General features: G+C 43.0%; 1 protein-coding gene and 2 pseudogenes across 1 annotated transcript in view; 1 reads left to right on the plus strand and 2 right to left on the minus strand.

Moving 5' to 3' along the window:
• Positions 1 to 2,081, minus strand: part of LOC150012667 (tubulin-specific chaperone E-like) — a 36,551-nt pseudogene extending 34,470 nt beyond the window's left edge.
• Positions 2,082 to 2,624: 543 nt separating this feature from the next.
• FGF9 (fibroblast growth factor 9) overlaps positions 2,625 to 24,668 on the plus strand; it is a 51,708-nt gene continuing 29,664 nt past the window's right edge. The window contains exons 1-2 of the mRNA XM_090275748.1: positions 2,625 to 3,022; positions 11,426 to 11,529. Coding sequence (XP_090131874.1) covers positions 2,746 to 3,022; positions 11,426 to 11,529 — 381 coding nt within the window. The 5' untranslated portion in view covers positions 2,625 to 2,745. The remainder of the gene's footprint in view (positions 3,023 to 11,425; positions 11,530 to 24,668) is intronic.
• Positions 20,398 to 20,909, minus strand: LOC150012669 (small ribosomal subunit protein uS15 pseudogene; annotated as a pseudogene).

A 24,668-nucleotide genomic window follows, 5' to 3' on the forward strand; every position in this document is an offset into this window, starting at 1 on the left:
CAGCTAGTTCCCGTTGCTGCATTGCTTTTTAAAGTGACAGTCACAAGGTTTCAAGATTCGTAAGATGAAATGGACTTTGCTCACTGGCTGACAGTATAAATTCAGATAGAAAGAATGTGGTGGGAGACAGCTGATGGAAATTGCCCCTGTCCTGCCTTCAGTGGAAATGTCCACGTGCTGCTTGCTCAGTTGTCTCCTGGTCAAGCGTCTCCCCCTCTCCCGTCTGTTTGCCTCTTTCTCTTCATCAGATTTCATTTAAAAAAACTTACCACCCCGGAGCATTGTACTCAAGTGATCCAGGCAACCCCATCACTAATGTTGCCGCCAAGATGAATGTGGGTTAGTCAGGTGGTTTAGGAGAAGTCACACTTGCTCCCCAGGTTCTTGTATCTGCCACTGAGCGGTTAATGTGAAAGCCAGTAGTGGATATGACTGCTGGAAATACCGCTGGTGCTTCATGAACACTGGGCAGGACGCACAGAGGCAGCAGCTGCCACCCATGACCCGGGACTGCGGCAAATGGGTGTGGAAATGGCAGAAAGGGAGAGTCACCTCGTCCTTGTCCTTGCTCCTCGCCAGGCAGAGCACGTAGTCCACGTGGAGGCAGAGTGAGGCGACCGAGAATCTGCAAATTCATCGCTGCCTTTCATCCCCACAATCTTACATCCCCTTGGGGGCAGCCTGGCCCTTCCGTTTCATCCAGAGGCTGCTGCTAAGGAGGTCTGACTGCTCCCCTAAAAGGGCGCTGATTCCCCTTCCCGCCGCAGGGGTCCAGTCTCGGTTCAAACTTCGATTCTAACCGCCCTGCTGCGCTTTCTGGGGCTTCGCGCAAGTCTCGTCAAGTTTCCCCATCTGAGCCGAGAATCGGGCCCTTTCTAGGTTAATGTGAACAAAGAGCAGCAGGGAGAGGAGAGAGAGAGAGAGAGAGAGAGAGACTGTGTGTGTGTCTGTGTGTGGTGGGTGACCCTGTGCAGAGCGTGCCTAGCCTGGCCCTACAGGGCGTCTCACGGCTCCAAGGGACAGGTAGCTTTGTCCTGGCCCCCTGGCAGGGCACGGAGACCGCCTGCGGCGAGCAGAAACCCGAGCCCGAATCTTTAGCGCAGGCTTCCACTTGTCTACCGTGCGAAGCGGAAGACCCCACACGCCTGGCTTTCCCGGGCTCCAGCCGTGGAGGGGACTCTGGACTCGCCTCTCCCTGTCCGAGCTCATCCCGAGTAGCCTGGTCTGGTGACAGAAGGACCCACTGGAGCGTTCCCTGCCCTGAGTCTCCGAGAACACGCGCAGGTCCAACTCTGGGACAGAGGCGGGGCTCGGGAGCGCCCCGCTCCGCCGCCTGAGCCGCAGCCTCCGGACCTCGCGGGCGGGACCAGGACAACACACACACGAGCTGCTTGGCGGAAAGGCGGTCAAAAACCGACCTTGACGCCACATCTGCGTGTGTCGTGTACGTGTGCATGTGCGCCTCTGTGCTAGAGTGTGTGACAGCAGTTGCGGTCTCGTCCGCCTGTCTCGCCCGCAGTACCGTTTGCCTGGCAGAGGAATGAAGGAGAAACTACCATGTCCATTCAGTGTCAATAAATCAGCCCCCTTACCTCCAGCTCTCTCAACTAAATTGTATTTTTTATGCAACATTAGAGTCCATGCAGGCGAAACTACTTTCCCACTCCAGTCTGAACCTTCATCTTTACTCCCAGCCAGGTTTCGGGGTCCCGGCTCCAGTTCTTTAGGAGAACTTGGGGTCTCAGGACTTGCGTCCCTTGCCTTTCTCCGGGCGTCTTTGTAACGCGGGATTCGCTGGCGGTCCCCGGTGGTCTCACAGCGGGCTGCTCTGGGCCTGCCGCAGCGCGTTGTGGAAGAGCAGGCGCTAGGACCTCGGGGAGCGCGGCCGGCGAGGCGCTACCTTAAACCCGGCTCCAGCTGATGCTGCGCCACTCAGCGCGCTGGCTGGGCTGCGCAGGGCAAGCGCTCCGCCAGTCACCAGGCTGGAGCCAGCGCGGCAACACCTGTTCGCGGCTGCAGGACGCACGCGATCTCGGGACGCCGCTCTCTTGCTCGCCGCTGGCCGCCAGCGCTGAACCCATAGCTGCCGCACGATTCCAGATCCCAGCTTTGGACGCCTAAAGTTTTCTTTTGGTTTTACTATATTGTTACTGATTTTTTTTGGAGGGGGAGGGCCTGGAGGAGAGAGTCGTCGCTGCCTCCAACGTGAGATTTTTTTTTCCCCTGGAAGGATTCCTGCTGATGTCTGCAGAGTCGGTTAGAGTAAAAACGGCGCATGCCTTTCTCGGAGTCAGGACCCGTGGATTCTGACGTAGCCCGTGCATCTTAAAAATCCTATAATAACGCCTAGGCATTGAAGTTGCTATGGTCATTCCGATCTGGAACCAAATGGAGAAACTACGGAATTTTTCACGTTTGACGGCCAGCTGGGATGCAGACCTTCCTGCTTGCTAGGAGCCGGAATCTACCCGTATAGATGTGTTTATCAGTATGTCAGTGTGTGAGTATACAGCGCTGGTTTCTTAGGCTATTAGTGGTTTGACCTTGAACCTGTGCCAGTGAAACGGCAGATTACTTTTATTTATGCATTTCATGGATTGAAGAAAAGAACGTGGTTTTTTTTTTTTTTTCCCCTCTCTCTGCAACAGCAGTAAGGGAGGGGAGTTGGATATACCTTGCCTAAGATCTCCCGGGTTGGAACCATCATTATTGTTTATCTCTGTGTTCCAACAGCCCAGCCTTCTGATGGCTCCCTTAGGTGAAGTTGGGAACTATTTCGGTGTGCAGGATGCAGTACCGTTTGGGAATGTGCCCGTGTTGCCGGTGGACAGCCCGGTCTTGCTAAGTGACCACCTGGGTCAGTCCGAAGCAGGGGGGCTTCCCCGGGGACCGGCAGTCACGGACTTGGATCATTTAAAGGGGATTCTCAGGCGGAGGCAGCTCTACTGCAGGACTGGATTTCACTTGGAAATCTTTCCCAATGGTACTATCCAGGGAACCAGGAAAGACCACAGCCGATTCGGTAGGTATACCATTAACACTATCGTGTCCACGCCTTGACTCATAGGGATTATAACTACCAAAAAGGGGTTAGCTAGGCAGGGTGCGGGAAGGGTCTCTCTCCCTTTTTCTGCCGCTGTCTTGCTAGCTTAAAAAACAAAGCCTTTGGAATTGCAGATCTTTGCCACTGGCTGACACTGATGCAAGTCTACATTGAAAGGATTTTTTTAAAGAAGGGCATGATTTTTATATATCACATAAGAAAGACCCTCGTTCTTTTGCATCAGGTACTTGGGAAGATCGGGTTTAGGAAGGTGGGTATTTTTTGTTTGTTTTGATAGACCAATTCCAGGAGTTTAAAGCTTTAATCATTACTGAGAACTTAAATATACATTTTTCTGAAAGCATGGGTTTTTATAATTTGGTGCCCCAATGAAGTTTTGTCCCTTTCCCCTTTCCTCTAACAAGTATCCTGCTTGAATGGTAGATGAAATATCTTCCCACCGTGAGGGTCTGAGCCACTTGGGTGAGGCTTGCTGGCAGAATATTCGGTTGGGAGAAGGACTGAAGTCACATATTAAACTTGGGAAGGGGCAGGACGCTCTTTGGGGGCGCTAGTCATTCTAGCCATGGAGTTACCACCCTGCAATTTTCCATACTGTGCAGCCTGCCTGGGGTTCCAGGACAGCTCTCTGGTGTGAGTGTGTGCGCGCCCCAAATCTGCGAGGTAATTCTAAAAAGCATTCATTTCCGAGGATTTCACTCCCCCAGGAGGGTATTTGTGACTCAGCATGGAGGCTGCAGACCACAGGGCTCTTGCCCTTCCCCTTTCATGCCTGCACACATGTGCCCCCTGGGCCACCCTGAGCCCAACAGCCGGCAGAGTCCAAGTTGGGGACTCTGGGTCTTCACCCTTGCTTACACACACACAAAAAAATTTTTTTTTAAATATCACCAGTTTCGGCAACCAGACTGTTGGAAGGAGTTAACTTCTGAGTGGACCCACCTGACAACACTTAAAGCGGGTCGTAAAAAACAAAGTCCTGTGGTGATTTTTCTCCCTCTAGCTTTCATGCCAGATGTTGACCACAATCTAAACTATCTGTTTTTAGGTTCGGGGCTGTGAATGAGGCCAGAAGGCGACCAGGATTCAGGCCTGGGATGGGATGGCCCAGCATTTTCTCCCTTTGCTACCCCCACACAGCCGCCCCTAGCCTCAACCCCAAGCTGAACCTGCTAGTGCAAATATTCCTGTCTGCAAAACAACAACAGCAGCAACAGCAACAGCAACAAAACCTCTTGGCTTTGCAATCATTCGGTTGAACCCCCACTAACCCCCCCCCCCCAAAGAAAAGTGGACATCGGAAACTAAACTTTGCTAGTGCTGCACTGGGCCGCGCTGTAGGATCTGCCACCGTGTCCAGCGTTTGCTTCAGGACACAAGCTGTGGGCGCTGTGGGTGGGACACCTGGAGTGTCAAGGTTGCAGCGGCTGCCCTGTGTTGCGTCGTGCCTGCAGGGGCAAGCAGCGGGGTGAGGGGCGGGTGCCACCTTGCGCCCCTTGAGGGAGCAGGTCCTTGAGCTCTCAGGCAGCAGGTGCAGGCTACGCAGCCGGTCTTTTGGTGCTTTTGGAGGTAGCCGGCCAGTTCCGCGCGGTCCTAACGCACTCCATGTTTGGCACCCTCTTCCCGGCTGGTGAGCCCTGCGGTGCTGCTGGGACTCGCGGGCAGTGCATTATGTAATTATGGTTACATTTTGGGAACCAGGGTTTTGGCCCGAGTTGAACTGCCTCCTTTGTTTGCGTGGGTCAGCAGGGCTGACTGCCGCCCCTCGGCTGCACGGTGGTTTTAGGTTTTCCGTATGGGAGCCGCTGGAGGCACGCATCACAGCGGGAGACGATGGTGGGGACTGTGGACAGGCTGGAGATCGGAGCCTGACTTCCCCTGTCCCAGCCCGGATCCTTCTTTCTCTTTCGGAGTGCATGGTACGGGCTCGGAGAATCGGAGAGTCGCTGGTCTCCGTGGTGCCCGGGAGGTGGGTAGGGGCCCTGCTGTGGGAGAGGTGGGGGGACAAAGGCCTGCAGCAGGCGGAAGGCAACAAGCTATTGTTAACCCCTTCTCGGAGCCCGGCTTAACGGCTGGCAGCCTGCAGCCCGCAGACCATTTTCTAGCTCTCAGATGGGCTGGCTTCTTGGTGCGGTGTAGAGAGCCCAGGGCTTTACTGGGGTGCACCTGGCAGGGCAGGGCTGGGCCCGCTGCATTGTGTGAATGGGATGAGCCCAGTATGGTCTTTGAAGGACCATCGGAACCCCAGTGCAGCACGACTGGGCCCCTTATAGAGAGATTATATGATGTGCCAGTGGGGCCCCCCAACCCAACCTTTTTATTATTTTAATGTAGTCACTTTAAGGGTAGGACGTTTGCTGTATGCAGTCAGTCATTGGAAATTCAGTAACTGCCACCGCGAAAGGAGGATGCAAGGGAAGGTGGGGACCGTGAGGGTGGGGGAGATCTGAGAAGTGCGTTCTGGGGTCTGAAGACAAGGACTACCGGTACAGCGACTGAATAAAGACCTTAAAACAACAATGACAACAACAACAACAAAAACTAGACCTCATCACTCACCCTGGCCTGACCCTGGCCCCGCCCCATCCTGGAGGTTAGAGAAAGGTGTCTCCAAGCAAGTGACATCTTTACTGTTTAGACTTGCTGGGCACTGTTGGTATTCTGTATGGAAGGACGGAGAGCAGAGGCCCCAGCCGGTCCAGGGTTGGAAGATGGAGTGTCGACCGGAGCTGGTGGTCGGGCGAAGGGCACGCCTGGTGCTCAGCGGTTGCTCTCTCTGTGGCTTGGATGAAGCTGAGTGGGTGGCTGTGCGCAGAGGGGGTAGGGAAGAAAGGTTATTTAAGTCTTTCATCCGGTTGCCGTGAGACCGGCCCCCCGGGGTGACAGCAGTGTGGCGGTCACCCTCTGCTACTGCTGTGGCAAGATCTCAATATTAGTAACCTCTGCAGCGTGGTGCCTCCTACTCTTGCTGCGCAGCCCCACCCAGAGGAGTCCAGGGTCATTAGGACCCAGCGCAGGCGGTGGGCGGGGGCTGCGGCAGCTTGTCACACCTGGCATCCTCACCTCTGTGTTCTTTCCCCCCAGCTCCCCTTTGGGGACAATGTTCTTACCCTCCGTGCTGGAAACGTGCTGGAAAGTGACCTCCGCCCTTACCCCCACCCCTCAGATGACTGAGGCTTCGGGCAAGCCTTGCGGTGACACAGCAGCAGCAATGCAGGGGATGTGGTGGGGGAGGGGATCCTACCGTCTCCTAGCAGAAGCTACAAAGGGGACAACTTAGGTGGGACCTTGAGAAAGCCCTTTGTTTTCCCTTTTGGGGGCCGTGGTGTGGAGATAAGGAATTGGAAATTTTGTCTCTGGCCTACAGGCTGGGGGAGCCAGACATTTCATTTCTTATCTTTTTTTTCTCTTTAAAACACTTGCTAGGCAGAAAAAAAGTGAACAGAACATCAATTGAGAAAATGGTCATGTAGAAGAATAAAAAAGTGAGTGTTGGGCCTGATCCTGTATTTTACTTGCACAGGGAAGGAAGCCTGAGCAGTTGACCCTGGTCTTGGTGGACAGATGGCCTGCTTTTCTGGCTGTGCCTTGTGGCCTGGCATGGTGGCCCTACACTGGCTCCAGATGAGCACCCGAACTAGGGCTGCACTTCAAAGGGGCCAGGTGTCAGGTGGAGGTTGTAATAGAGGGGAGAAACACAATAGCATCATTGAGGGGGGGGGGGGGAAAGAAGGTTAAAAGCAATTTTATTTCTTGGGTTTTGCACTTTGAACTGTTTATCTGTCTCCTCAGCATCTCACTAAGGTAAAGACTGCCTATTTAAGGAGTCGTTTTCAGGATTGGTCCAGATTCTTGAAAAATGATAGAGTTGTAACTACCATTCAGGTAGTCATTTCTTAAGTAACTCTGATATTTACTCCAGCTGCTGCCCACTGGACTTTCTGGGATGCAGGCACTGAGATTACTGACTGGGAAGCGTGTTGTGGGATTGCTGCCTGAGCAGGAAACTCTGTGGTGGTGGTGGTGGTGGTGGGGTTAATCTGTTTTCAAAAGCCTCATGTTATGCCTCTGTCCACAGTCTGCATACATTCTTGTCCTCTAAAGAATTCAGCTCTGTTAAGTGTTGGGGGCTTTTAGGCTATAGGGCTGTTAAACATGGGTCAGAGTGGAGCAGCCTCTGCCCACCCTCCCACTTCCTAGGGCTGGCCTTGTTAAGACCTTGGAGATGAGGCCCGATATAGGGGGCTGCTGGGAGCTGGGCCAGCTTTGGGTTAATTGTCCATTTGAACAGAGCTCTGGGGCTGGTCAGTATTACCTACATAGTCTGGGGCAAGGATAAAGGTCTGGTGTGGTCTTTTTCCTGAAGTGGTTCCAGGAACTGACCCAGCCTCTTGTGTATCAGGGTGACCTTGGACAGCATAAGACCCTCTGGAGTGCAGTGAACTCATCCTCACTGGGAATTGTTAGCTACTGTGGAAGGGAATTGCCAAATGACACTAGGCATGGATCCTGTGCTCCCCTTGTATCTCCATCAATACCCATTACTTGAGGATGTCTAGGTTGTGTCTTCTTAAGAGGAGAGACAGGCCACCATGGTATTAATGTGAGGGTCACAGTTTTAATTTTAGGCACAATCCCACCATTCCCTCATATCCTTCTCATTCCTTATTTTCCTTTTCTCCCGTTGATCATTAAGCATTTAAATGTTTCTACACAGAAGCTTTCTCCTGGGCTTCCTCTATGCTGCACATTCATATAAACAGATAAGACGGGGAGTGGGCAATACTCAAATGAGTACAGTTGGAAGCATATGCTTAGCTCTGGCTCAGGCCAAGAGACGGGTGAGTTGACCTGGTTGAGGCTATAGAGCTCACTGGGGGCAAGATGGTACTATGAATGGTAAGGATTCCAGTCTAACCTGTGTGTGTGTGTGTGTGGTGATCTCATTGTCAGGTTGCTAGGTTTTTGTGACCTGGGGACATGGCCATGACTCAAACATTTGGGTGTTCCACTTGGTCTCAGCTCGCTGAGATGACCTCATGAAAAGCTGGGCTAATCTTTTTATTTTTAAATAATCCTCACCAGAGGATATACTTTTTAGAGAGAGAGGAGGTGGGTGTGGAGAAAGAGAAAGAGACAGTAATATCAATTGGTTGCCTTCTGTATGCACCCTGACCGGGGATCGAACCTACAACCTTTTGGCATACCAGAAAACACTCCAACCAACTGAGCCACCTGGCCAGGGCTGGGCTGTTCTTTTGAGGTCTTTACTTTTCAAGGAGCTGCAGAAATATAGATGGTGCTTGAGGTGATGAAATCTTTTCCATCTAGGGTCACTAGATAGGTATTTCCTTTTCACACAGTGAGCCCCTTGGAGGCTTGTTCCAGGTACTATTTATTTTAGGAAATCCCGGTGACTCTACTTCGCAAGCCCATCTTTGGACACTGGCTGTTCCCTAAATGGCTCCCTCTCACTGCATTCGCCACATTGCTATCATATTCATTTGTTTATTTATCCTTCCTCCTACTAGATAGGGAGGCCTTAAGGTTATAGGGCCTAGATTATATTTTATCCATCCTTATGTACTCAACAAATGGCCTGAGGCTTGGCTTACAATACTCACTATCTGTTGATTGAATAAGTCAATGCAATTAATTACAGCTATCTTGATGTGAAAAAAGATAGGTATCTTAATACTTACATTTCCTAAGTACATAATAATAATTTCAGAACTTAAGTTCTTTAACAGAAGAAGCTATGTGCTTGGGTAAATAGTGTACACACACAAGATATGCCTACCTTCCCAAGGTCTGTGTGAGGAGGGAGCACAGTCCCAGTGCCTGTCCTCATTTCCTCTGCTGCTTCTAGTGCTGCTCAGGGGATCAGTGGAGTCTGACCTTGGCAACATCTTTTAGTCACTAGCCATAGGGTAACTATACACAAATGGTACATAAATCACAAATATGTGGGGAAAAAAAGGTGAACCAATGGTAAGGTGTTTAATAAATGAGGAGATAGGCTTTGAAGTCTGGTTGTTTGGGGGCAAGTTATTTAATACTCTTAAACCTCAGTGTCCCCATTTGTAAACTGGAGATTGTTCTGAGGATTGAATGAGAGGTGTCTCATTTGGCACATATTAAATTCTCAAATGTTCTAGCTATTAGATTGTCATTGTTGTTATTATTATTGTTGATGTTCTGCATATCAGTCAGTCATGCAGATTTGTGATGTTACATACACCATATTTCTTCTTGGGGCCTGATGGTCACCATTGGCCAATATTTATTATTAGTTCTCAGAGCTCCCTCCTGTCTTGGGAAATAAGAAAGATCACAATATATCCTTTTAGAAGATGCAAGTCCTTTTTAGTCTTATTATTAAGCCTTTCCCTGTTGACATGGTTTACCTGATTGGTCAGACCTCCAAGGTAACAAAATGTTTCATGTCTTTTATTATATGATGACAATTGGACACTAATGAATTCCTGACACTAATTTCAGGATAATTGTGACCTATATTGTGCTGTGTTTTCAGGTAGCTGAGAGATTCACATGTATGTGACTCCTAATTGTAATTAAATGTCAAAATTTTAATAATTTTCAACCATAACAGTTAGAAATAGTACAATGAAACACACTTATTGCATCAATAAGGGTGAAATCAGTCTCATGGAAATATTGCTTTATTTATCTTTCCATTTGCTTTGTGAGGCAGGGAAGACTATAAATAAACTTGCTTATTTTTGGTGTATCTTCTATTATAGTCAGAGTGTCAGATTCAAAATGTAATTTGTAATTTCTCTTTCTATTTTTCCATATAGTATTTCACATCCTACAAAAATAAATACTTTTGCAGGTCCAGATAGGTATTCTGTGAATTGTAAACACAAGATATTTGTTGCATTTTGTGCATATAAAACCATAAGGAATGCCCCTTTATAAGAAATATATCTTGTCTTTCACATTGCCTTGGAACCCTTTGCTTTATTATATTTATGTAGTTCATGTTCTTTGTTTTTAAATGCAATTTCTTGGGGTGACATTGGTTAATGACTTTATATGGATTTCAGGTGCACAATTCTATGACACACCATCTGTATACTCCACTGTGTGTTCGCACCCAAAGTCTAGTCTCCTTCTGTCACCATGTATTTGTCACGTCTTCTTTTCATTGTAGCACAGTCTATTTGGGGGAGAGTTGAAAATTTAACTGTTTAAAAAAATGCATGTAAGTGCTTTTTTATTAATCACATGAGACTAACTATAGGCCAATGTTATCCTTAGTTTTTAAAAACTAAAACGTAAGTGAATTTTTCAATATTTAAAGATTAAAAACCTCAATATTTAGTATGCATTAATGCAAGGTCTTTACAAAGTCTAACACTTTATAACAGAATTGAGAAAATGGCTAAGCACAATTAATATTAGCATTGTCTCAATTATCCTGTTGGGTAATCATATTAAAACAATATAGTTAGAGAAATTGAAGCTGCTGTTGTATGGACATAAAATTCTGGATTTAAGCCCCGATTAGGTGTTTTTATTCTTAGTGAGGTAAGTAAGTAAAAAGAAGGAAATAAATGAAGATTGTTTTGGGGATGTAGTATTCCCTGATTATTTTAAATCAGGAATATTTATGGAATCTGCATTTTTTCCAAATTATTGTGTTATTTTAATTGCTCAACTATTACTGTGAGGCTTAGATAACTACAGCAAAAATAAATACTTTGTTTAAGCGGAAATATTTGGGATGTGTGTAGGATATTTTAGTGTTCCAGCTGGAGCTTAATATAGTTACACAGTAGAGAGCTAGATAACTTTCTGTATAAACCAATCAAGTTAGCTCCTCATGCTCTTATTTTGAGGAACATAAGACTATTCTCTGAATAGATTTTTTTCCTGATCTGTGCCCATACACAAATGCTTAATTTCACATTTATCAATTGTAAGTGAAACTTATATGTTTTTCTCTTCAATACACTCTTTTAGATTAATTAGAATATGTACACTGGTTTATGCCATATCACTTCTCAGCATATTGGTGTAAATACTAGCTTTTTATTTTAAAAATGTTATATATCATGTTGATAAGTATTTTTGTGTCATTATTATAAAATTCTTTTAGGCAGTGTTTTTTGTTTTTAATCCTCACTTGAGGATATGTTAATTGAGACAGAGAGGAAGATTGGTTGCCTCCCATTGCACCCTGACAATGGACTGAACCCACAACATTTTGGTGCACAGGACAACGCACCAGCCAAATGAGCTACATGGCCAGGACTAGGCAGTGGTTGACTCTAAGAGACTTTAAAATGCTCTGTGCTCTGACCTGTCCTTTGCCTCCTGCCCTTTGTCTTGTAGGCATTCTGGAATTTATCAGTATAGCTGTGGGTCTTGTCAGCATTCGAGGAGTGGACAGTGGACTCTACCTTGGCATGAATGAAAAGGGGGAGCTGTACGGATCAGTAAGTACTGTGAGAGACTTCACAAGCTTTATGTTTCATGTTGGCTTAAATGTACTTTCTCTAGGTTATAACTGCCTAGATGAAATAGAGTCTGCTGGGAAGGAGAGTATGAGCTTTTACTTTTTTGATGCAAATCATTTCATTTTCATTAATAGATATCAGCCCTGGATCGACACTAGAGCAAAGTTTCTAAGAAAATGCTTTATTCATATGCCAAACCATTTTCATTATCAAGTACATAAAAAATTTATGTGTGAAAAATCTCAACTTCTTGTATTGAACGGGAGTCATTTTCAGAGTGAGTTAAAATTATCTTCTCCCAAGCTTTGCTAATCATTGTTTAAAACTAAAAATAGACCATGCAGGGCTTTCTCTGAGCTACATGAGATTTTCATTATGGAGACAAAAGGGAAATGGAAGTTATTGTCAGATTTTCTTGTATGTGAATAAGAATATAAATATAATTATAATTAGTTTCTTTTTTTTTTCTCCCTCACTTCTCATCTCCAATGGTTGTGAGCTGTCTGTGGGAGACAATGAAGTACTTATGGTACTTACCAGGTGCCAGGCACTGTTCTAGGTGCTTGGGGACATCAGTGGATGAGACGGAGTCCCTGTTTCTACTTCAAAAAGAAGGACTGCCTTTATATCTTTGTGTCTTTTTACTGGTGCTAGCACAACTTCTAAAACACAGTGCATGACACATGGTGGGCATTTAAAACATTTTGCTAAGCATATGAGCATGAATAGTAGATTGTTAGTCACTATATACTAACTTGAGTTTTCATCACAAATCTTGTAATGAAATCAAGCAGTTTTTTGTTCCCATTGTGTTCACACGGGAATTTAATCCACATTCTCTGCCATGTGAGAATGTGGATTAGAATCTACAAAAAGTTGAAAATTAAAAGAGGCTCAGCATGGGAGAAATTCTGGAGTTCTCTGTTGACAGGAATGAAGGGCATATGCATATAGAATCAGGAGAAATTTTCTATATATAGCTCCTTTTCTATCCATATACTAGTAACTGTGTGTATGTGTGTGTGTATGTGTGTGCGTACAGGGATCAGAAATAGTATCAAACCTTCACTCAAAAACTCCAGATGACAACAAATTATGGCCTATTTAATATTAATATAGCATATGCTGTTTTTAATGACACAAAGATGGTTTTTCTGTCTTGATGAAATGTGAATCAGAATTGGTTGATTTTGTTAGAAAGTTAATGTCTTTTTAAAAAGTGCATCCTTGACAGAATAGATTATTTTAAAATACATTTTTAAGTACATGATTGAGTTTAGCTTTTCAAACACAGTTCTTGGGTTTGATAAAGTTATTTACTAAATTATTTTTGTCAACATTTTAAGTGCATACAAGATGTAAGGAATCTTTTCAATTTTTAAATATAAAGTGATGTTCTCCTTTTGTCCCCTACCTCAAGTTTTTTCACCTGTAGGCATATAATATAGATTTAAGTCAGTCACAGTTGAACTCAATAAAATGCTTTTTGTATGTAAGACATAATCTGACTTCCATTGGGTGGCAGGGACTATGGTTTATCAAAATGATCTCCAAACTTTTGAAATCATATACCACCACCAAAAATTGTTTTTTTGAGTATGGATTTCAACAGTGCATATTAAATTATTTCAAAATTGTATATAGTTCATAGGTAGTAGTGTATAAAACATGTATTAAGGTAAACATTTCTCAAGAATGCCATGACTGAGTCAACACAAATGGAAGCTTAACTATTGGTCCCCTGCTCTGGGGACCACCTTGCACAACTCTCCAAACGCCTGCCCCTTAGAAAGATGACCTGTTGGGAGCAAATAGAACTTTGTGTTCAGCACAGGGGCCTCACATTTGTTGTCTGGGATCAGTCTTGTCTCTCCTTCTGGATTCTTTCAATGGCCACCTTACCCATCTCTCCTCTCATCCAGCTGACCTCTTGCCTGTGTGGCCCCATTTGTAGCACAGACTGGGGACAGAGTAAGGGCTTGGGCCCTCAGTGAATACCAGTGACAGAAGTATCTGAAAAGGTAGCCAGTTGGAGAATCCCATTGTGGCACATTTTCTGTGACTCTCAACAGCTTTTTTAAAGGGCTTTTGGAGCCCCTGGTTGTGGGCCTACGAGTGGATTTCTCACCTCCACTGCCTGACAGCAATGATCCCTATCACATCAAAAGGGACAATTAGAAAAAAGGCAGAAGAAAGTTCTTCTTTCTTCTGTGCTTGAGAAATGCATACCCTCTCACAAGTGTCCCTTGGCTTGGATGCTGCTTAGAGGAAAGTGTGATAAGGAAGGCATTTCAATACTGTGTTTCCTTTGTAGAAAAATATCTTAAACAGCTTGTATGTGTCCTGCCTCTCCCATCTCCAATTCATTCTCCACACAAATGGGAGAATAGCCTTCACAACCTAGAGATGAGTGTCCTTCTCAGCTCAGACCCCTTCCAAAGTTTGCCTTTGAAGTCCAGTGCCCACATTCTTTTTTAAATTTCTTTTTAAGTATATTTTATTGATTATGCTATTATAGTTGTTCCAATTTTTCTCTCTTTGGCCCCCTCCACCCAATACCACCCTTCCCTCCAGCAGTAACCCTCTGAGTTTGTGTCCATGGGTCGTGTACATAAGTTCTTTGGCTTCACCCTTTCCTGTACTTTTTGTTGTTGTTGTTCTTTCTTTTTTGGTTTTTCAATTACAGTTGTCCCATTTTTCCCTCATTTTTCTCCCCCACTCAGCCCACCCCTTCTCCCACAATCATATCCCTCCCCACTGTCCATGTCCATGAGTCATTTATACACGTTCTTAGACTAAACCCTTCCCTTATTTATCCCCTTCTCTCCCTCCGCACTCCCCTCTATTGACTGCTATTCTGCTCTTTGTTCAACTTAGTTCTTTTGTTTGTGTTGTTCTTTAGTTTCCTGTATTAGGTGATATCATATGGTATTTTTCTTTCATTGCCTGGCTTATTTCACTAAGCATAATTCTCTCTAGTTCCATCCATATTGTTGCAAATGGCAGGAGTTCCTTCTTTATTTCTGCTACATAGTATTCCATTGTGTAAATGTACCACCATTTTTTGATCCACTCATCTACAGATGGGTATTTAGGCTGTTTCCAGCACTTAGCTATTGTAAACAGTGCTGCTATGAACATAGAAGTGCATAAGTTCTTTTGAATTACTGTTTTAGGATTTTGGGGTATAATGCTAGTAGTGGAATCGCTGGTTCAAAAGGCAGTTCAATTTTTAGTTTTTTGAGGTAATTCCATACTGTTTTCCATAGTGGCTGCACCAGTCTGCATTCCCACCAACAGTGTAGTAGGGTTCCCGTTTCTCCACAGCCTCGCCAGCACTTGTTGTTTGTTGATTTGTTGATGATGGCCATTCTGACAGGTGTAAAATGGTGTCTCATTGTGATTTTTATTTCCATCTCTCTGATGGCTAATGATGTTGAGCATTTTTTCATGTGTCTATGGACCTTCTGTATGTCCTCTTTGGAGAAGAGTTTGTTCAGGTCCTTTGCCCATTTTTAATTGGGTTGTTTGTTTTCTTGATGTTGAGTCATATAAGCTCTTTATATATTTTGGAGATCAGTCCCCTGTCTGTGATGTCATTGGCAAATATGTTTTCCCATATGGTTGGTTTCCTTTTTATCTTGCTGATGTTTTCTTTTGCTGAGCAGAAACTCTTTAGTTTAATGTAATCCCATTTGTTTATTTTTTTCCTTTATTTCTCTTGCCTTAGGAGATGTATCTGTGAAGATATTGTTACATGGGATATCTGAAATTTTCATGCCTATGTTTTCCTCTAGGACTTTTATGGTGTCATGGCTTACATTTAAGTCTTTGACCCATCTTGAGCTTATTCTCGTGTGTGGTGTAAGTTGGTGGTCTAGTTTTATTTTTTTACAAGTCCCTATCCAGTTCTCCCAGCACCATTTGTTAAAGAGGCTCTTCTCACTCCATTTTATGTTCCTTCCTCCTTTATCAAATATTAGTTGACCATAGAGGCCTGGGTTTATTTATGGACTCTCTATTCTGTTCCACTGATCTACATGTCTGTTCTTATGCCAGTACCAGACTCTTTTGATCACAGTGGCTTTGTAGTATTGTTTGATATCTGGTGATGTGATTCCTCCTGCTGTGTTCTTCTGTCTCAAGATTGCTTTTGCTAATCGGGGTCTTTTTTGGTTCCATATGAATTTCTGGAGTATTTGTTCTAGGTCAGTGAAATATATCATTGGTATTTTAATAGGGATTGCATTGAATCTGTAAATTGCTTTGGGTAGTATGGCCATTTTGATGATGTTGATTCTTCCCATCCAAGAACATGGTATTTGCTTCCATATATTTGTTTCTTCCTTAATTTCTTTCTTCAATGTTATGTAATTTTTAGAGTACAGGGCTTTTATCTCTTTAGTTAAGTTTACTCCTAGGTACTTTATTTTTCTTGTTCTATAGTAAATGGTATTTTCTTTTTTGTCTCTGTCTCTGATATTTTATTGTTGGTGTACAGAAATGCCTTAGATTTCTGTATATTTATTCTGTACCCCGCTATTTTGCCAAATTCACTTCTTATATCGAGTAGTCTTTTAGTGGAGTTTATAGGGTTTTCTATGTACACTATCATGTCGTCTTCATATAATGATAGTTTTACTTCTTCTTTCCCAATTTGGATGCCTTTTATTTCTTTTTCTTGTCTGATTGCTGTGGCTAGCACTTCCAACATTATGTTGAATAGGAGTGGAGAGAATGGACAGCCTTGTCTAGTTCCTGATTTCAGGGGGAATGCTTTCAGTTTTTGTCCATTGAGTATGATGTTGGCCTCAGGCTTCTCATATATAGTCTTAATTATGTTAAGGTATGCTCCCTCTATTCCCATTTTGCTGGGTGTTTTCATCATAAATGGGTGTTTTACTTTATCAAATGCTTTTTCAGCATCTATTGATATGATCATGTGATTTTTGTCTTTCATTCTGTTTAGGTGATGTATTATATTTATTGATTTGCAAATATTAAGCCATTCTTGCATCCCTGGGATGAATCCCACTTGATCGTGGTGTATGATCTTTTTGATGTATTGCTGGATCCTGTTTGCCAATATTTTATTGAGGATTTTAGCATCTATATTCATCAGTGATATTGGCCTGTAGTTTTCTTTCTTTGTTGTGTCTTGACCTGGTTTTGGGATTAGGGTAATACTGGCTTCATAGAAAGAGTTTGGAAAAAATCCCTCTTCTTGGATTTTTTGGAATAGTTTGAGGAGGGTAGGAGTTAGTTCTTCCCTAAATGTTTTGTAAAATTTGCCTGTGAAGCCATCCGGTCCAGGGCTTTTGTGTGCAGGGAGATTTTTGATTACTGTTTTAATTTCCTTCTTTATTATTGGTTTGTTGAGACATTCCACTTCTTCTTGACTCAGTTTTGGAAAGTTACATGTTTCTAGAAATCTGTGCATTTCTTCTCGGTTGTCAACTTTCTTGCCATAGAGTCATTTGTAGTAATTTCTTACCATCGTTTGTATTTCTGTGTTATCAGTCATGATTTCTCTTCTTTCATTTATGATATTGTTTATTTGGGTCTTTTCTCTTTTTTTCTTGATGAGCCTGGCTAGAGGCTTGTCAATTTTGTTTATTTTTTAAAATAACCAGCTTCTAGTTTCATTAATCTTTTGGATTGTTTGTTTAGTCTCTATGTCATTTAATTCTGCTCTGATCTTGATGATTTCCTTTCTTCTTCTTCCCCTAGGCTTTGTTTGTTGTTGTTGTTCTAGTTCTTGTAGCTTTTGAGTTAGATTTCTTATTTGAGATTCTTCTATCCTTTTCAGATATGCCTGTATTGCTATGAACTTCCCTCTTAGGACTGCTTTTGCTGTGTCCCATAGGTTTTGGGCTGCTGTGTGTTCATTATCATTAGTTTCTAGAAATTTCTTGATTTCTTCTTTGATGTCATTGTTAACCCATTCATTATTTAATAGCATGTTATTCATTCTCCATGAGTTTGGGTGTCTTTGATTTTTTTCTCTGAGGGTGATTTTTAGTTTCAAGGCATTGTGGTCTGAAAAGATGCTTGATAAGATTTCAATTTTCTTGAATTTGTTGAGGCTTGTTTTATGTTCTATCATGTGGTCTCTCTTTGAAAATGTCCTATGTGCATTTGAAAAGAATGTGTATTTTGCTTCTTTGGGGTGGAAAGTTCTATATATATATCAGTTAGGTCCATGTGGTTTAGTGTGTTGTTCAATGCCTGTATATCCTTGGTGTTTTCTTGCTTGGATGATCTGTCTATTGTTGATAATGGAGTGTTGAAGTCCTCTACTATGAATGTATTGTTGTTGATATCCTTCCTGTGGTCTTATAGTCTTTGCTTTATGTATTTGGGTGCTCCTATGTTGGTGCATATATGTTTACCAGTGTTATATCTTATTTTTCTTTCATATTTTTGATACATAATATTTTATTAGTCTTTATTTGACCCTTTTTGAGGTGTTTTGATCAGAATTTTTTTTTTGTAGATATATTTTATTGATTATATTGTTACAATAGTTCCAATTTCTCCCCTTTGATCCCCTCCGCCCAGCACACCCCCTCCTCCAACAGTACCCCCTCCCCCATGGGTCGTAAATACAAGCTCTCCTGCCTCACCCTTTCATATATACTTCTTCATTTTTAAAAATTAATTAATTAATTTAACAATAAAAAATAACAATCCCTCCCTCTCAGACTTAAGACCCTTTATAATCTTAGAAAGGACAATGGGCGAAGGTCTCGAGCTCCTGTAGCTGCTTCAAGTTGGACAGGGTCGTTGTCCTACCTACTCTTGGGTCCAGAAATCCCTAATAAGAGTGGGGGTGTGGAGGCGGGGGTGGCCTTCACACCTGGGGAAGGATCATGCAGACTCCAGGCTGGTTGGCTGTCCCCAGACAACGACGTGCTTGGTTTAACAGGCTGGCATCCTTGTTGTGTTCTGGGGGCAACAGATTTGGCAACAGGGTTAAAAGACATCATTCAGTCCATAACCACTAGATGACAAAAGGCAGGTATTAATTTTTCAATGTCCCACATTAGGGAAAAGAAGGGCTTCTTTGGAGGAAGGTGAGCCAGGTACATCTCACCTGTCCAAAACCCTTTTGCCCATTATACTTAGTTTGGGCTGAGGGAAATAGTTTAGGTTTCCCCCCCTCTCAGACCTCTGGGCCCTTTTGGTCCAAGCCATTAGGACAGAAAAGAGAAACCAGTTTTAAAGTGAAGCCCACAGACCACCCCATTCTTCACCAACCCAGCCACTTAGTTCAGCTAAACCATTGAGTCTCAGGAGGCAGCGCTGCAGATAGGATTAAGTGAGGCCTATATGTACAGTGCAGACAATCACTCAGGTAATGAGATGATAGGCTTATGCCCTTTGAAAACAAAACACACATGTTAATTTATGTAACATAACCCACAAACAAGTCTCTAAATCTGTAGGACTGTCTTATCGGAAAGACATCCAGTTGCAAGGCATTTGACTTCTTCTTGCCTGTAAATTAAACATCTTTGATAATACCGCAGACATAGTTTAATTTTAAAATCAAAACAAACTTTAAATGAAGATAAACTTTAAAAATGGTTAGCTGCACTACTTTATAGTCTACCACTGAGCATTGTGATTTTTCTTGAATCATGATTTTTCTCCCTAAGGTTACCCTCCTTGTCATTAAAGGGACTGCATTAAGTCCATTTTTAATTTATCCTGTTCGTTTGCATAAACACAACAAGAGCAAAAAATGATCACTTATGATCTTTAGTTCTGCTTTGCTGGAACTTACGCAAGGAACATTTAGGGTGACCTTCAGTCTGCCCTTCAGGGCACAGAAGCAGAACCACATACCTGGCATTTAGCCTTGTCTGTAAACACCTGTCTTTTCCAAGTCCTTCTGGTTTTCCATTGTGCCTTAAGGTCCCTTCTAGCCATCTTTCAGAAAAACAACATTCATTCCTTCCCTGGAAAGATTGCCATGGACCGCACATCCAACCAAGGTACCAGGGCTTTTATCTCGTGAGCTTTTATTACCTTTGAAAGTCAATCCCAGTTCCTCAGTGCTTTTTGGTAACAACCAGAGAGCCCAAGCATGTCTCCTTTAGGCATGACATTCCAGTCAAAGTCTTAGTCAAGAAAACCTCTATTAACAACTGGTCTTATTAGTTTTATGCAAAGAAACTTATGTCATTACTTACTTGATTAGAATGCCAAACTCTGGAGGGATAGGATAGGGAGAAAAATATACAGTGTGAAGGAAAATCCTTGTCCTTGCATTTCCATTCTTTATATTTTTACTTTTTCCCCCACTAAAAATTATTTTTTGTTTGTTTTTCCATTACAGTTGTCCCACATTTTTCCCCTTTTGCTTCCCTGCATCCTGTCCCCCCTTCTCCAACATTCAGTCCTCACGCAGTTGTCCATGTCCATGGGTCATTTATACATGTTCTTTGACTAGACCCTTCCTCTTCTTACCCACTTCTCTCCCTTCCATGTCACCCTTTGTTACTGTTAGTTTTTTCCTTGTTTACATAGCTCTGGTTCTATTTTGCTCATTTGTTTGTGTTGTTCACTAGTTTCCCATAATAGGTGATAGTATAAGGTATTTTTCTTTCATTGTCTGGCTTATTTCACTAAGCGTAGTTCTCTCTAGTTCCATCCATGTTGTTGCAAATGATAGAAGTTCCTTCTTTCTTTCAGTACTTATTCATTGTCATTTTCCCCCTTTGTACTCGTGTTCCTCTCTGTCTCTCTCTGTTTCTTCATCTTCTTAAAGCAGACCCTTTAGCATCTCTTGCATTGCTGGTTTGGTGGAGATGTATTCTTTTTTTTTTTTTTTTTTCTAGTTAAACAATGGTTTTATTGCTTGAGTACAGACATTTTATGCAACCAGGGCAGAGGCTCTGGATGACTCGTATTTCCAATTGGGAGGGAGGACTCGTTTGGTCTTATAATATTGAGCCAACCGGTGAATACGGCTCTCGATCAGAATCAGACGGAATTTAGCATCCTTGTCCTTTCTGTTCCTCTCAAGATGCTTTCGAACAGCAACAGCTTTCTTAATTAAATGGTAGAGATCCTCAGGAAGATCAGGAGCAAGTCCTTTGGACTTAAGAATTCTCAAGATTTTATTGCCTGTCACAAAACGCACTTGTGCAACACCATGTGAGTCTCTGAGGATCACACCGATTTGTGAGGGAGTCAGGCCCTTCTTGGCCAGTTTGTAGATCTGCTCCTTTACATCGTCAGACGTCAATTTCAGCCAGGTGGGTACGCTGCGGCGGTAGGGCAGAGCCGACTGTGACAGGCCCTTCCCAGGAGCGTGCATGCGACCCATGATGGCGGAGAACAGACAACGAAAAGAGTGGAGATGTATTCTTTTAGCCTTCTTTTGTCTTGGAAACTCCTTATTTCACCTTCCATTTTGAATGAGAGTCTTGCTGAGTAGAGTATTCTTGGTAGTATACCTTTGTTTTTCATTGCTTGGAATGTTTTTTGCCATTCCCTTCTGGCTTGTAGTGTTTCTGCTGAGAAATCTGATGATAGCCTTATTGGAGCTCCCTTGTATGTTATTAGTTGTTTCTCTCTTGCTGCTTTTAGGATTCTCTCTTTGTCTTTGAATGTTGCCATTTTAATTATGATGTGTCTTGAAGTGGGCCTGTTGGGGTTCATCTTCATTGGGACCCTTTGTGCTTCCTGGACTTGCGTGACTCTTTCTCTCCTCACTGTTAGGCAAGTTTTCTGTCATTAGTTTTTCAAAGAGGTTTTCTATCCCTAGCTCTTCTTCTTCTCCTTCTGGAATTCCTATGATATGGATATTATTATGTGTCATGTTGTCCTGCAGCTGCCTTAGTGCCTCTTCAGTCCTGTTTAGTCTTTTTTCATTTTGTTGCACTGTCTGGGAATTTTTGTTTACATTGTCTTCCAGTTCGCTGATCCGATCTTCTGCTTCCTCTAGCCTGCTTTTAATTCCCTCTATTATGTTCTTCAATTCAGAGATCATATTCTTCATTTCCTCCTGGCTCTTATTGATAGCTTCTATGTCCTTTTTCATGCTCGTGTAATTCTCAGTAAGTTCCTTGTCGTTTTTCTGGAGTGCTTTGTAGTTTCCGCTGAGCTCATTCAGCTTCTCCATAATCCATGTTTTGAATTCTGTATCTGATATTTTGCTCCCCTCTATTTCATTTAGCACTCTTTCTGGGGATTCTACCTTTCCTTTCGATGGGGGGTTGTTTCTCTGTCTCCCCACTTTTGTGATTCCTATTGTTTGTTGGTGCTTCTTAGAATGATCTGCACTTCCTGGATCTGTCCCTGGTGGCGTCAGATCCTGTACCAGTCTGGGCCTAGGCAGCCTGTTGGATAATTCCTGGGATCTACTGCCTTTGTCTGGCTTCTTTACTTGTTAATCTATTCAATCTGTGATTAGCTGTCAGGCTCAAGGACCGTGAGTGTGGCAGCTTAATTTCTGTAGGCTGGGCTTTTGCTTCCCCTCAGGCTGATGCCACTTGGAGGTGGGGGGAATGGTCTGCCTGCAGTACTGGGGATGAGTCAGCACTGGGACCCAGCCAGCCGCTTCCCCAGTTCTCCCCTCAAAGCCACCACACCAAACTCCCCAAGCGTCTCTATTCCTCTCTGCCTTCCCTCTGCTCAAGCCCAGGGCAAGGGGGGACCAAAATATTTTCGTATGTGATCCGCTTAAGAGCTCTTTTTCTCCAGCTATTTCTCTCAGGCTAGCAAGAAACCCTGTGGCTTTTTGTTTTTCACAGCTGGATACTATTTTACTTTCCACTCTGTTGCTGTAGTCTGGGAAGCTCAGCTGGGGGTTTAGGCCCTGCCCTTCTCAGGGGGAACCCCTGGCTGCTGAGCTGTTTCTCAGTCCCTTCAGCTGCCACCCGTGTGAGCCCAGCCAGCCCTTCCACGTCTCCGCACTCCCTACCAGTCACGTTGTGATGTAGCAGCCTTTTCTGTCTCTCCGTGGTTATAAGACTTCTCTCCAGCTATTGTTTGGTGGGTATTCCAGATGATTTCTCCAAAATTAAGTTGTAAATCCAGACTAGTTCTGGGAGGAGGTTGGTGTAGCTTCCACTTACTCTTCCGCTATCTTGTTTCTCTGTGTTATATCTTCTTGATGGATTGTTCCTTTAAGTATTATGAAATGTCCTTCTTTGTCTCTTTTTATTGCCCTTACTTTGAAATCCGTTTTGTCTGATATGAGGACTGCTACCCCGGCTTTTTTTTTCCAGTCATTTTGCTTGGAATATTTTTTTATATCCCTTTACTTTCAGTCTATGTAAATCTTTTGTTTTGAGGTGTGTTTCTTGTAGACAGCAAATATTTGGGTCCTATTTTCTTATCCAGTCCATTGCCCTGTGTCTTTTAATTGGAGCATTTAATCCATTTACATTTAAGGTTATTCTTGACGTGTATTTATTGATTTCCCTTTATACCTCTGTTCCTCTCCTCTTTGTTTTTTTCTTCTTTTTTCTTAGAACATTCCCTTTAGCATCTCTTGCAATACTGGTTTGGTGGAGATGTATTTTTTTAATTTTCCTTTGTCTGAGAAACTCCTTATTTCACCTTCCATTTTGAATGAGAGCCTTGCTGGGTAGAGTATTCTTGGTTGTAGGCCTTTGTTTTTCATTGCTTGAAATATTTTTGACCAATCCCTTCTGATTTTGTAGTGTTTCTGTTGAGAAATCGGTCGATAGCCTTATCAGAGCTCCCTTGTATGTTATTTGCTGTTTTTCTCTTGCTGCTTTTAGGATTCTCTCTTTGTCTTGGAATGTTGCCATTTTAATTTTGATGTGCCTTGGAGTGGGTTTTTTTTGGTCCCTCTTCATTGGAACTCTCTGTGCTTCCTTAACTTGTATAACTTTTTCTCTCATCAGGTTGGGAAAATTTTCTGTCACTATTTCTCCTATCAGTTTTTCAATGCCATGCTCCTTTTCTTCTCCATCTCTTATTCCAGTGATCCTGATATTATTTCTTATCATGCTACCCTGTAATTCCCTTAGATCTTGTTCATATTTTTTCAATCTTTTTTCATTTTGCTGTATTGTCTGGGAGTTTTTCTCTACATTATCTTCTAACTCACTAATCCGATCCTCTGCTTCGTTTAGTCTTCTTTTGACTGATTCTACTGTGTTTTTCAGTTCAGAGGTTGAATTTTTCAGTTCTTCCTGGTTCTTGTTAATAGTTTCTATATCTTTTTTTATGCTGGTGTAGTTCTCTGCAAGTTCCCTGTAATTTTCTTGGAACTGCTGGTAACTTCCTTGGAGGTTGTCATAGTTGTTTTTAAGGTTGTCGAGTATATTTAGCTTCTTAACCACCATTGTTTTGAATTTCGTGTCTGACATTTGGGCTATGTCTATTTCATCTACCTCTCTTTCTGGGGATTCCTCTTTTTCTTCATTGAGAGGTTATTTCTGTGTCTTATCATGTTGGATTATTCTTGTTTGTTTTTAATTTTTTGGGTTTGTCTGCTTTGACTTCCCACCTTTGTGGTATGAGATTCTTTATAGGAGATCTGGGGGTTTCAGTGGTGCAGTCTTTTTGATCTCCTGAGCCTGATGTTCTTGGGTTACCCATTATATTGTTTGTTTATGCTGTCTGGTTATATTTCAGATGCTCTTTGGTAGGATCTTCCTTCTGGCTAGTTGATTGAGAGTCACTCTATCCACTTTATCTTGAGTTATTTTGTGGAGATGCTGTTAAAAACATAAACACATAGCCCAGGCAGGAGACCCACACCCTCAAAAATATCCTCCACCCTCTGTCCTGCTATCATCAGCCAACGAGCCAGTATTAATATAAATGTAGAGAGATTAGCGCTTTTATAATATAGGAAGAATAGATGAGAGTTGTTTTTAGGGAGGAAAAATATGATTTTTGAGAGAGGGGATGATAGATTAATAATAGTTGAGACTATGCAAGACAGTAGGTAATATTTACATTGTATGTTAATGAAAATAGAAGAAAAGGATGGAAAAATGCAGAATATAGTAAGAAAGTGGGATTGTATAGTATTGGATTTATATAGTAATTATATTCTATTTACTTAGAGTGAAAGGGAGGCTAAACTAGACACACAAACAAATAAACAATGATTAAAGAGGAAG

Source organism: Furipterus horrens, unplaced genomic scaffold, assembly GCF_987537825.1.
Source record: "Furipterus horrens unplaced genomic scaffold, mFurHor1.1.pri manual_scaffold_4, whole genome shotgun sequence".
Classification (NCBI taxonomy): domain Eukaryota; kingdom Metazoa; phylum Chordata; class Mammalia; order Chiroptera; family Furipteridae; genus Furipterus; species Furipterus horrens.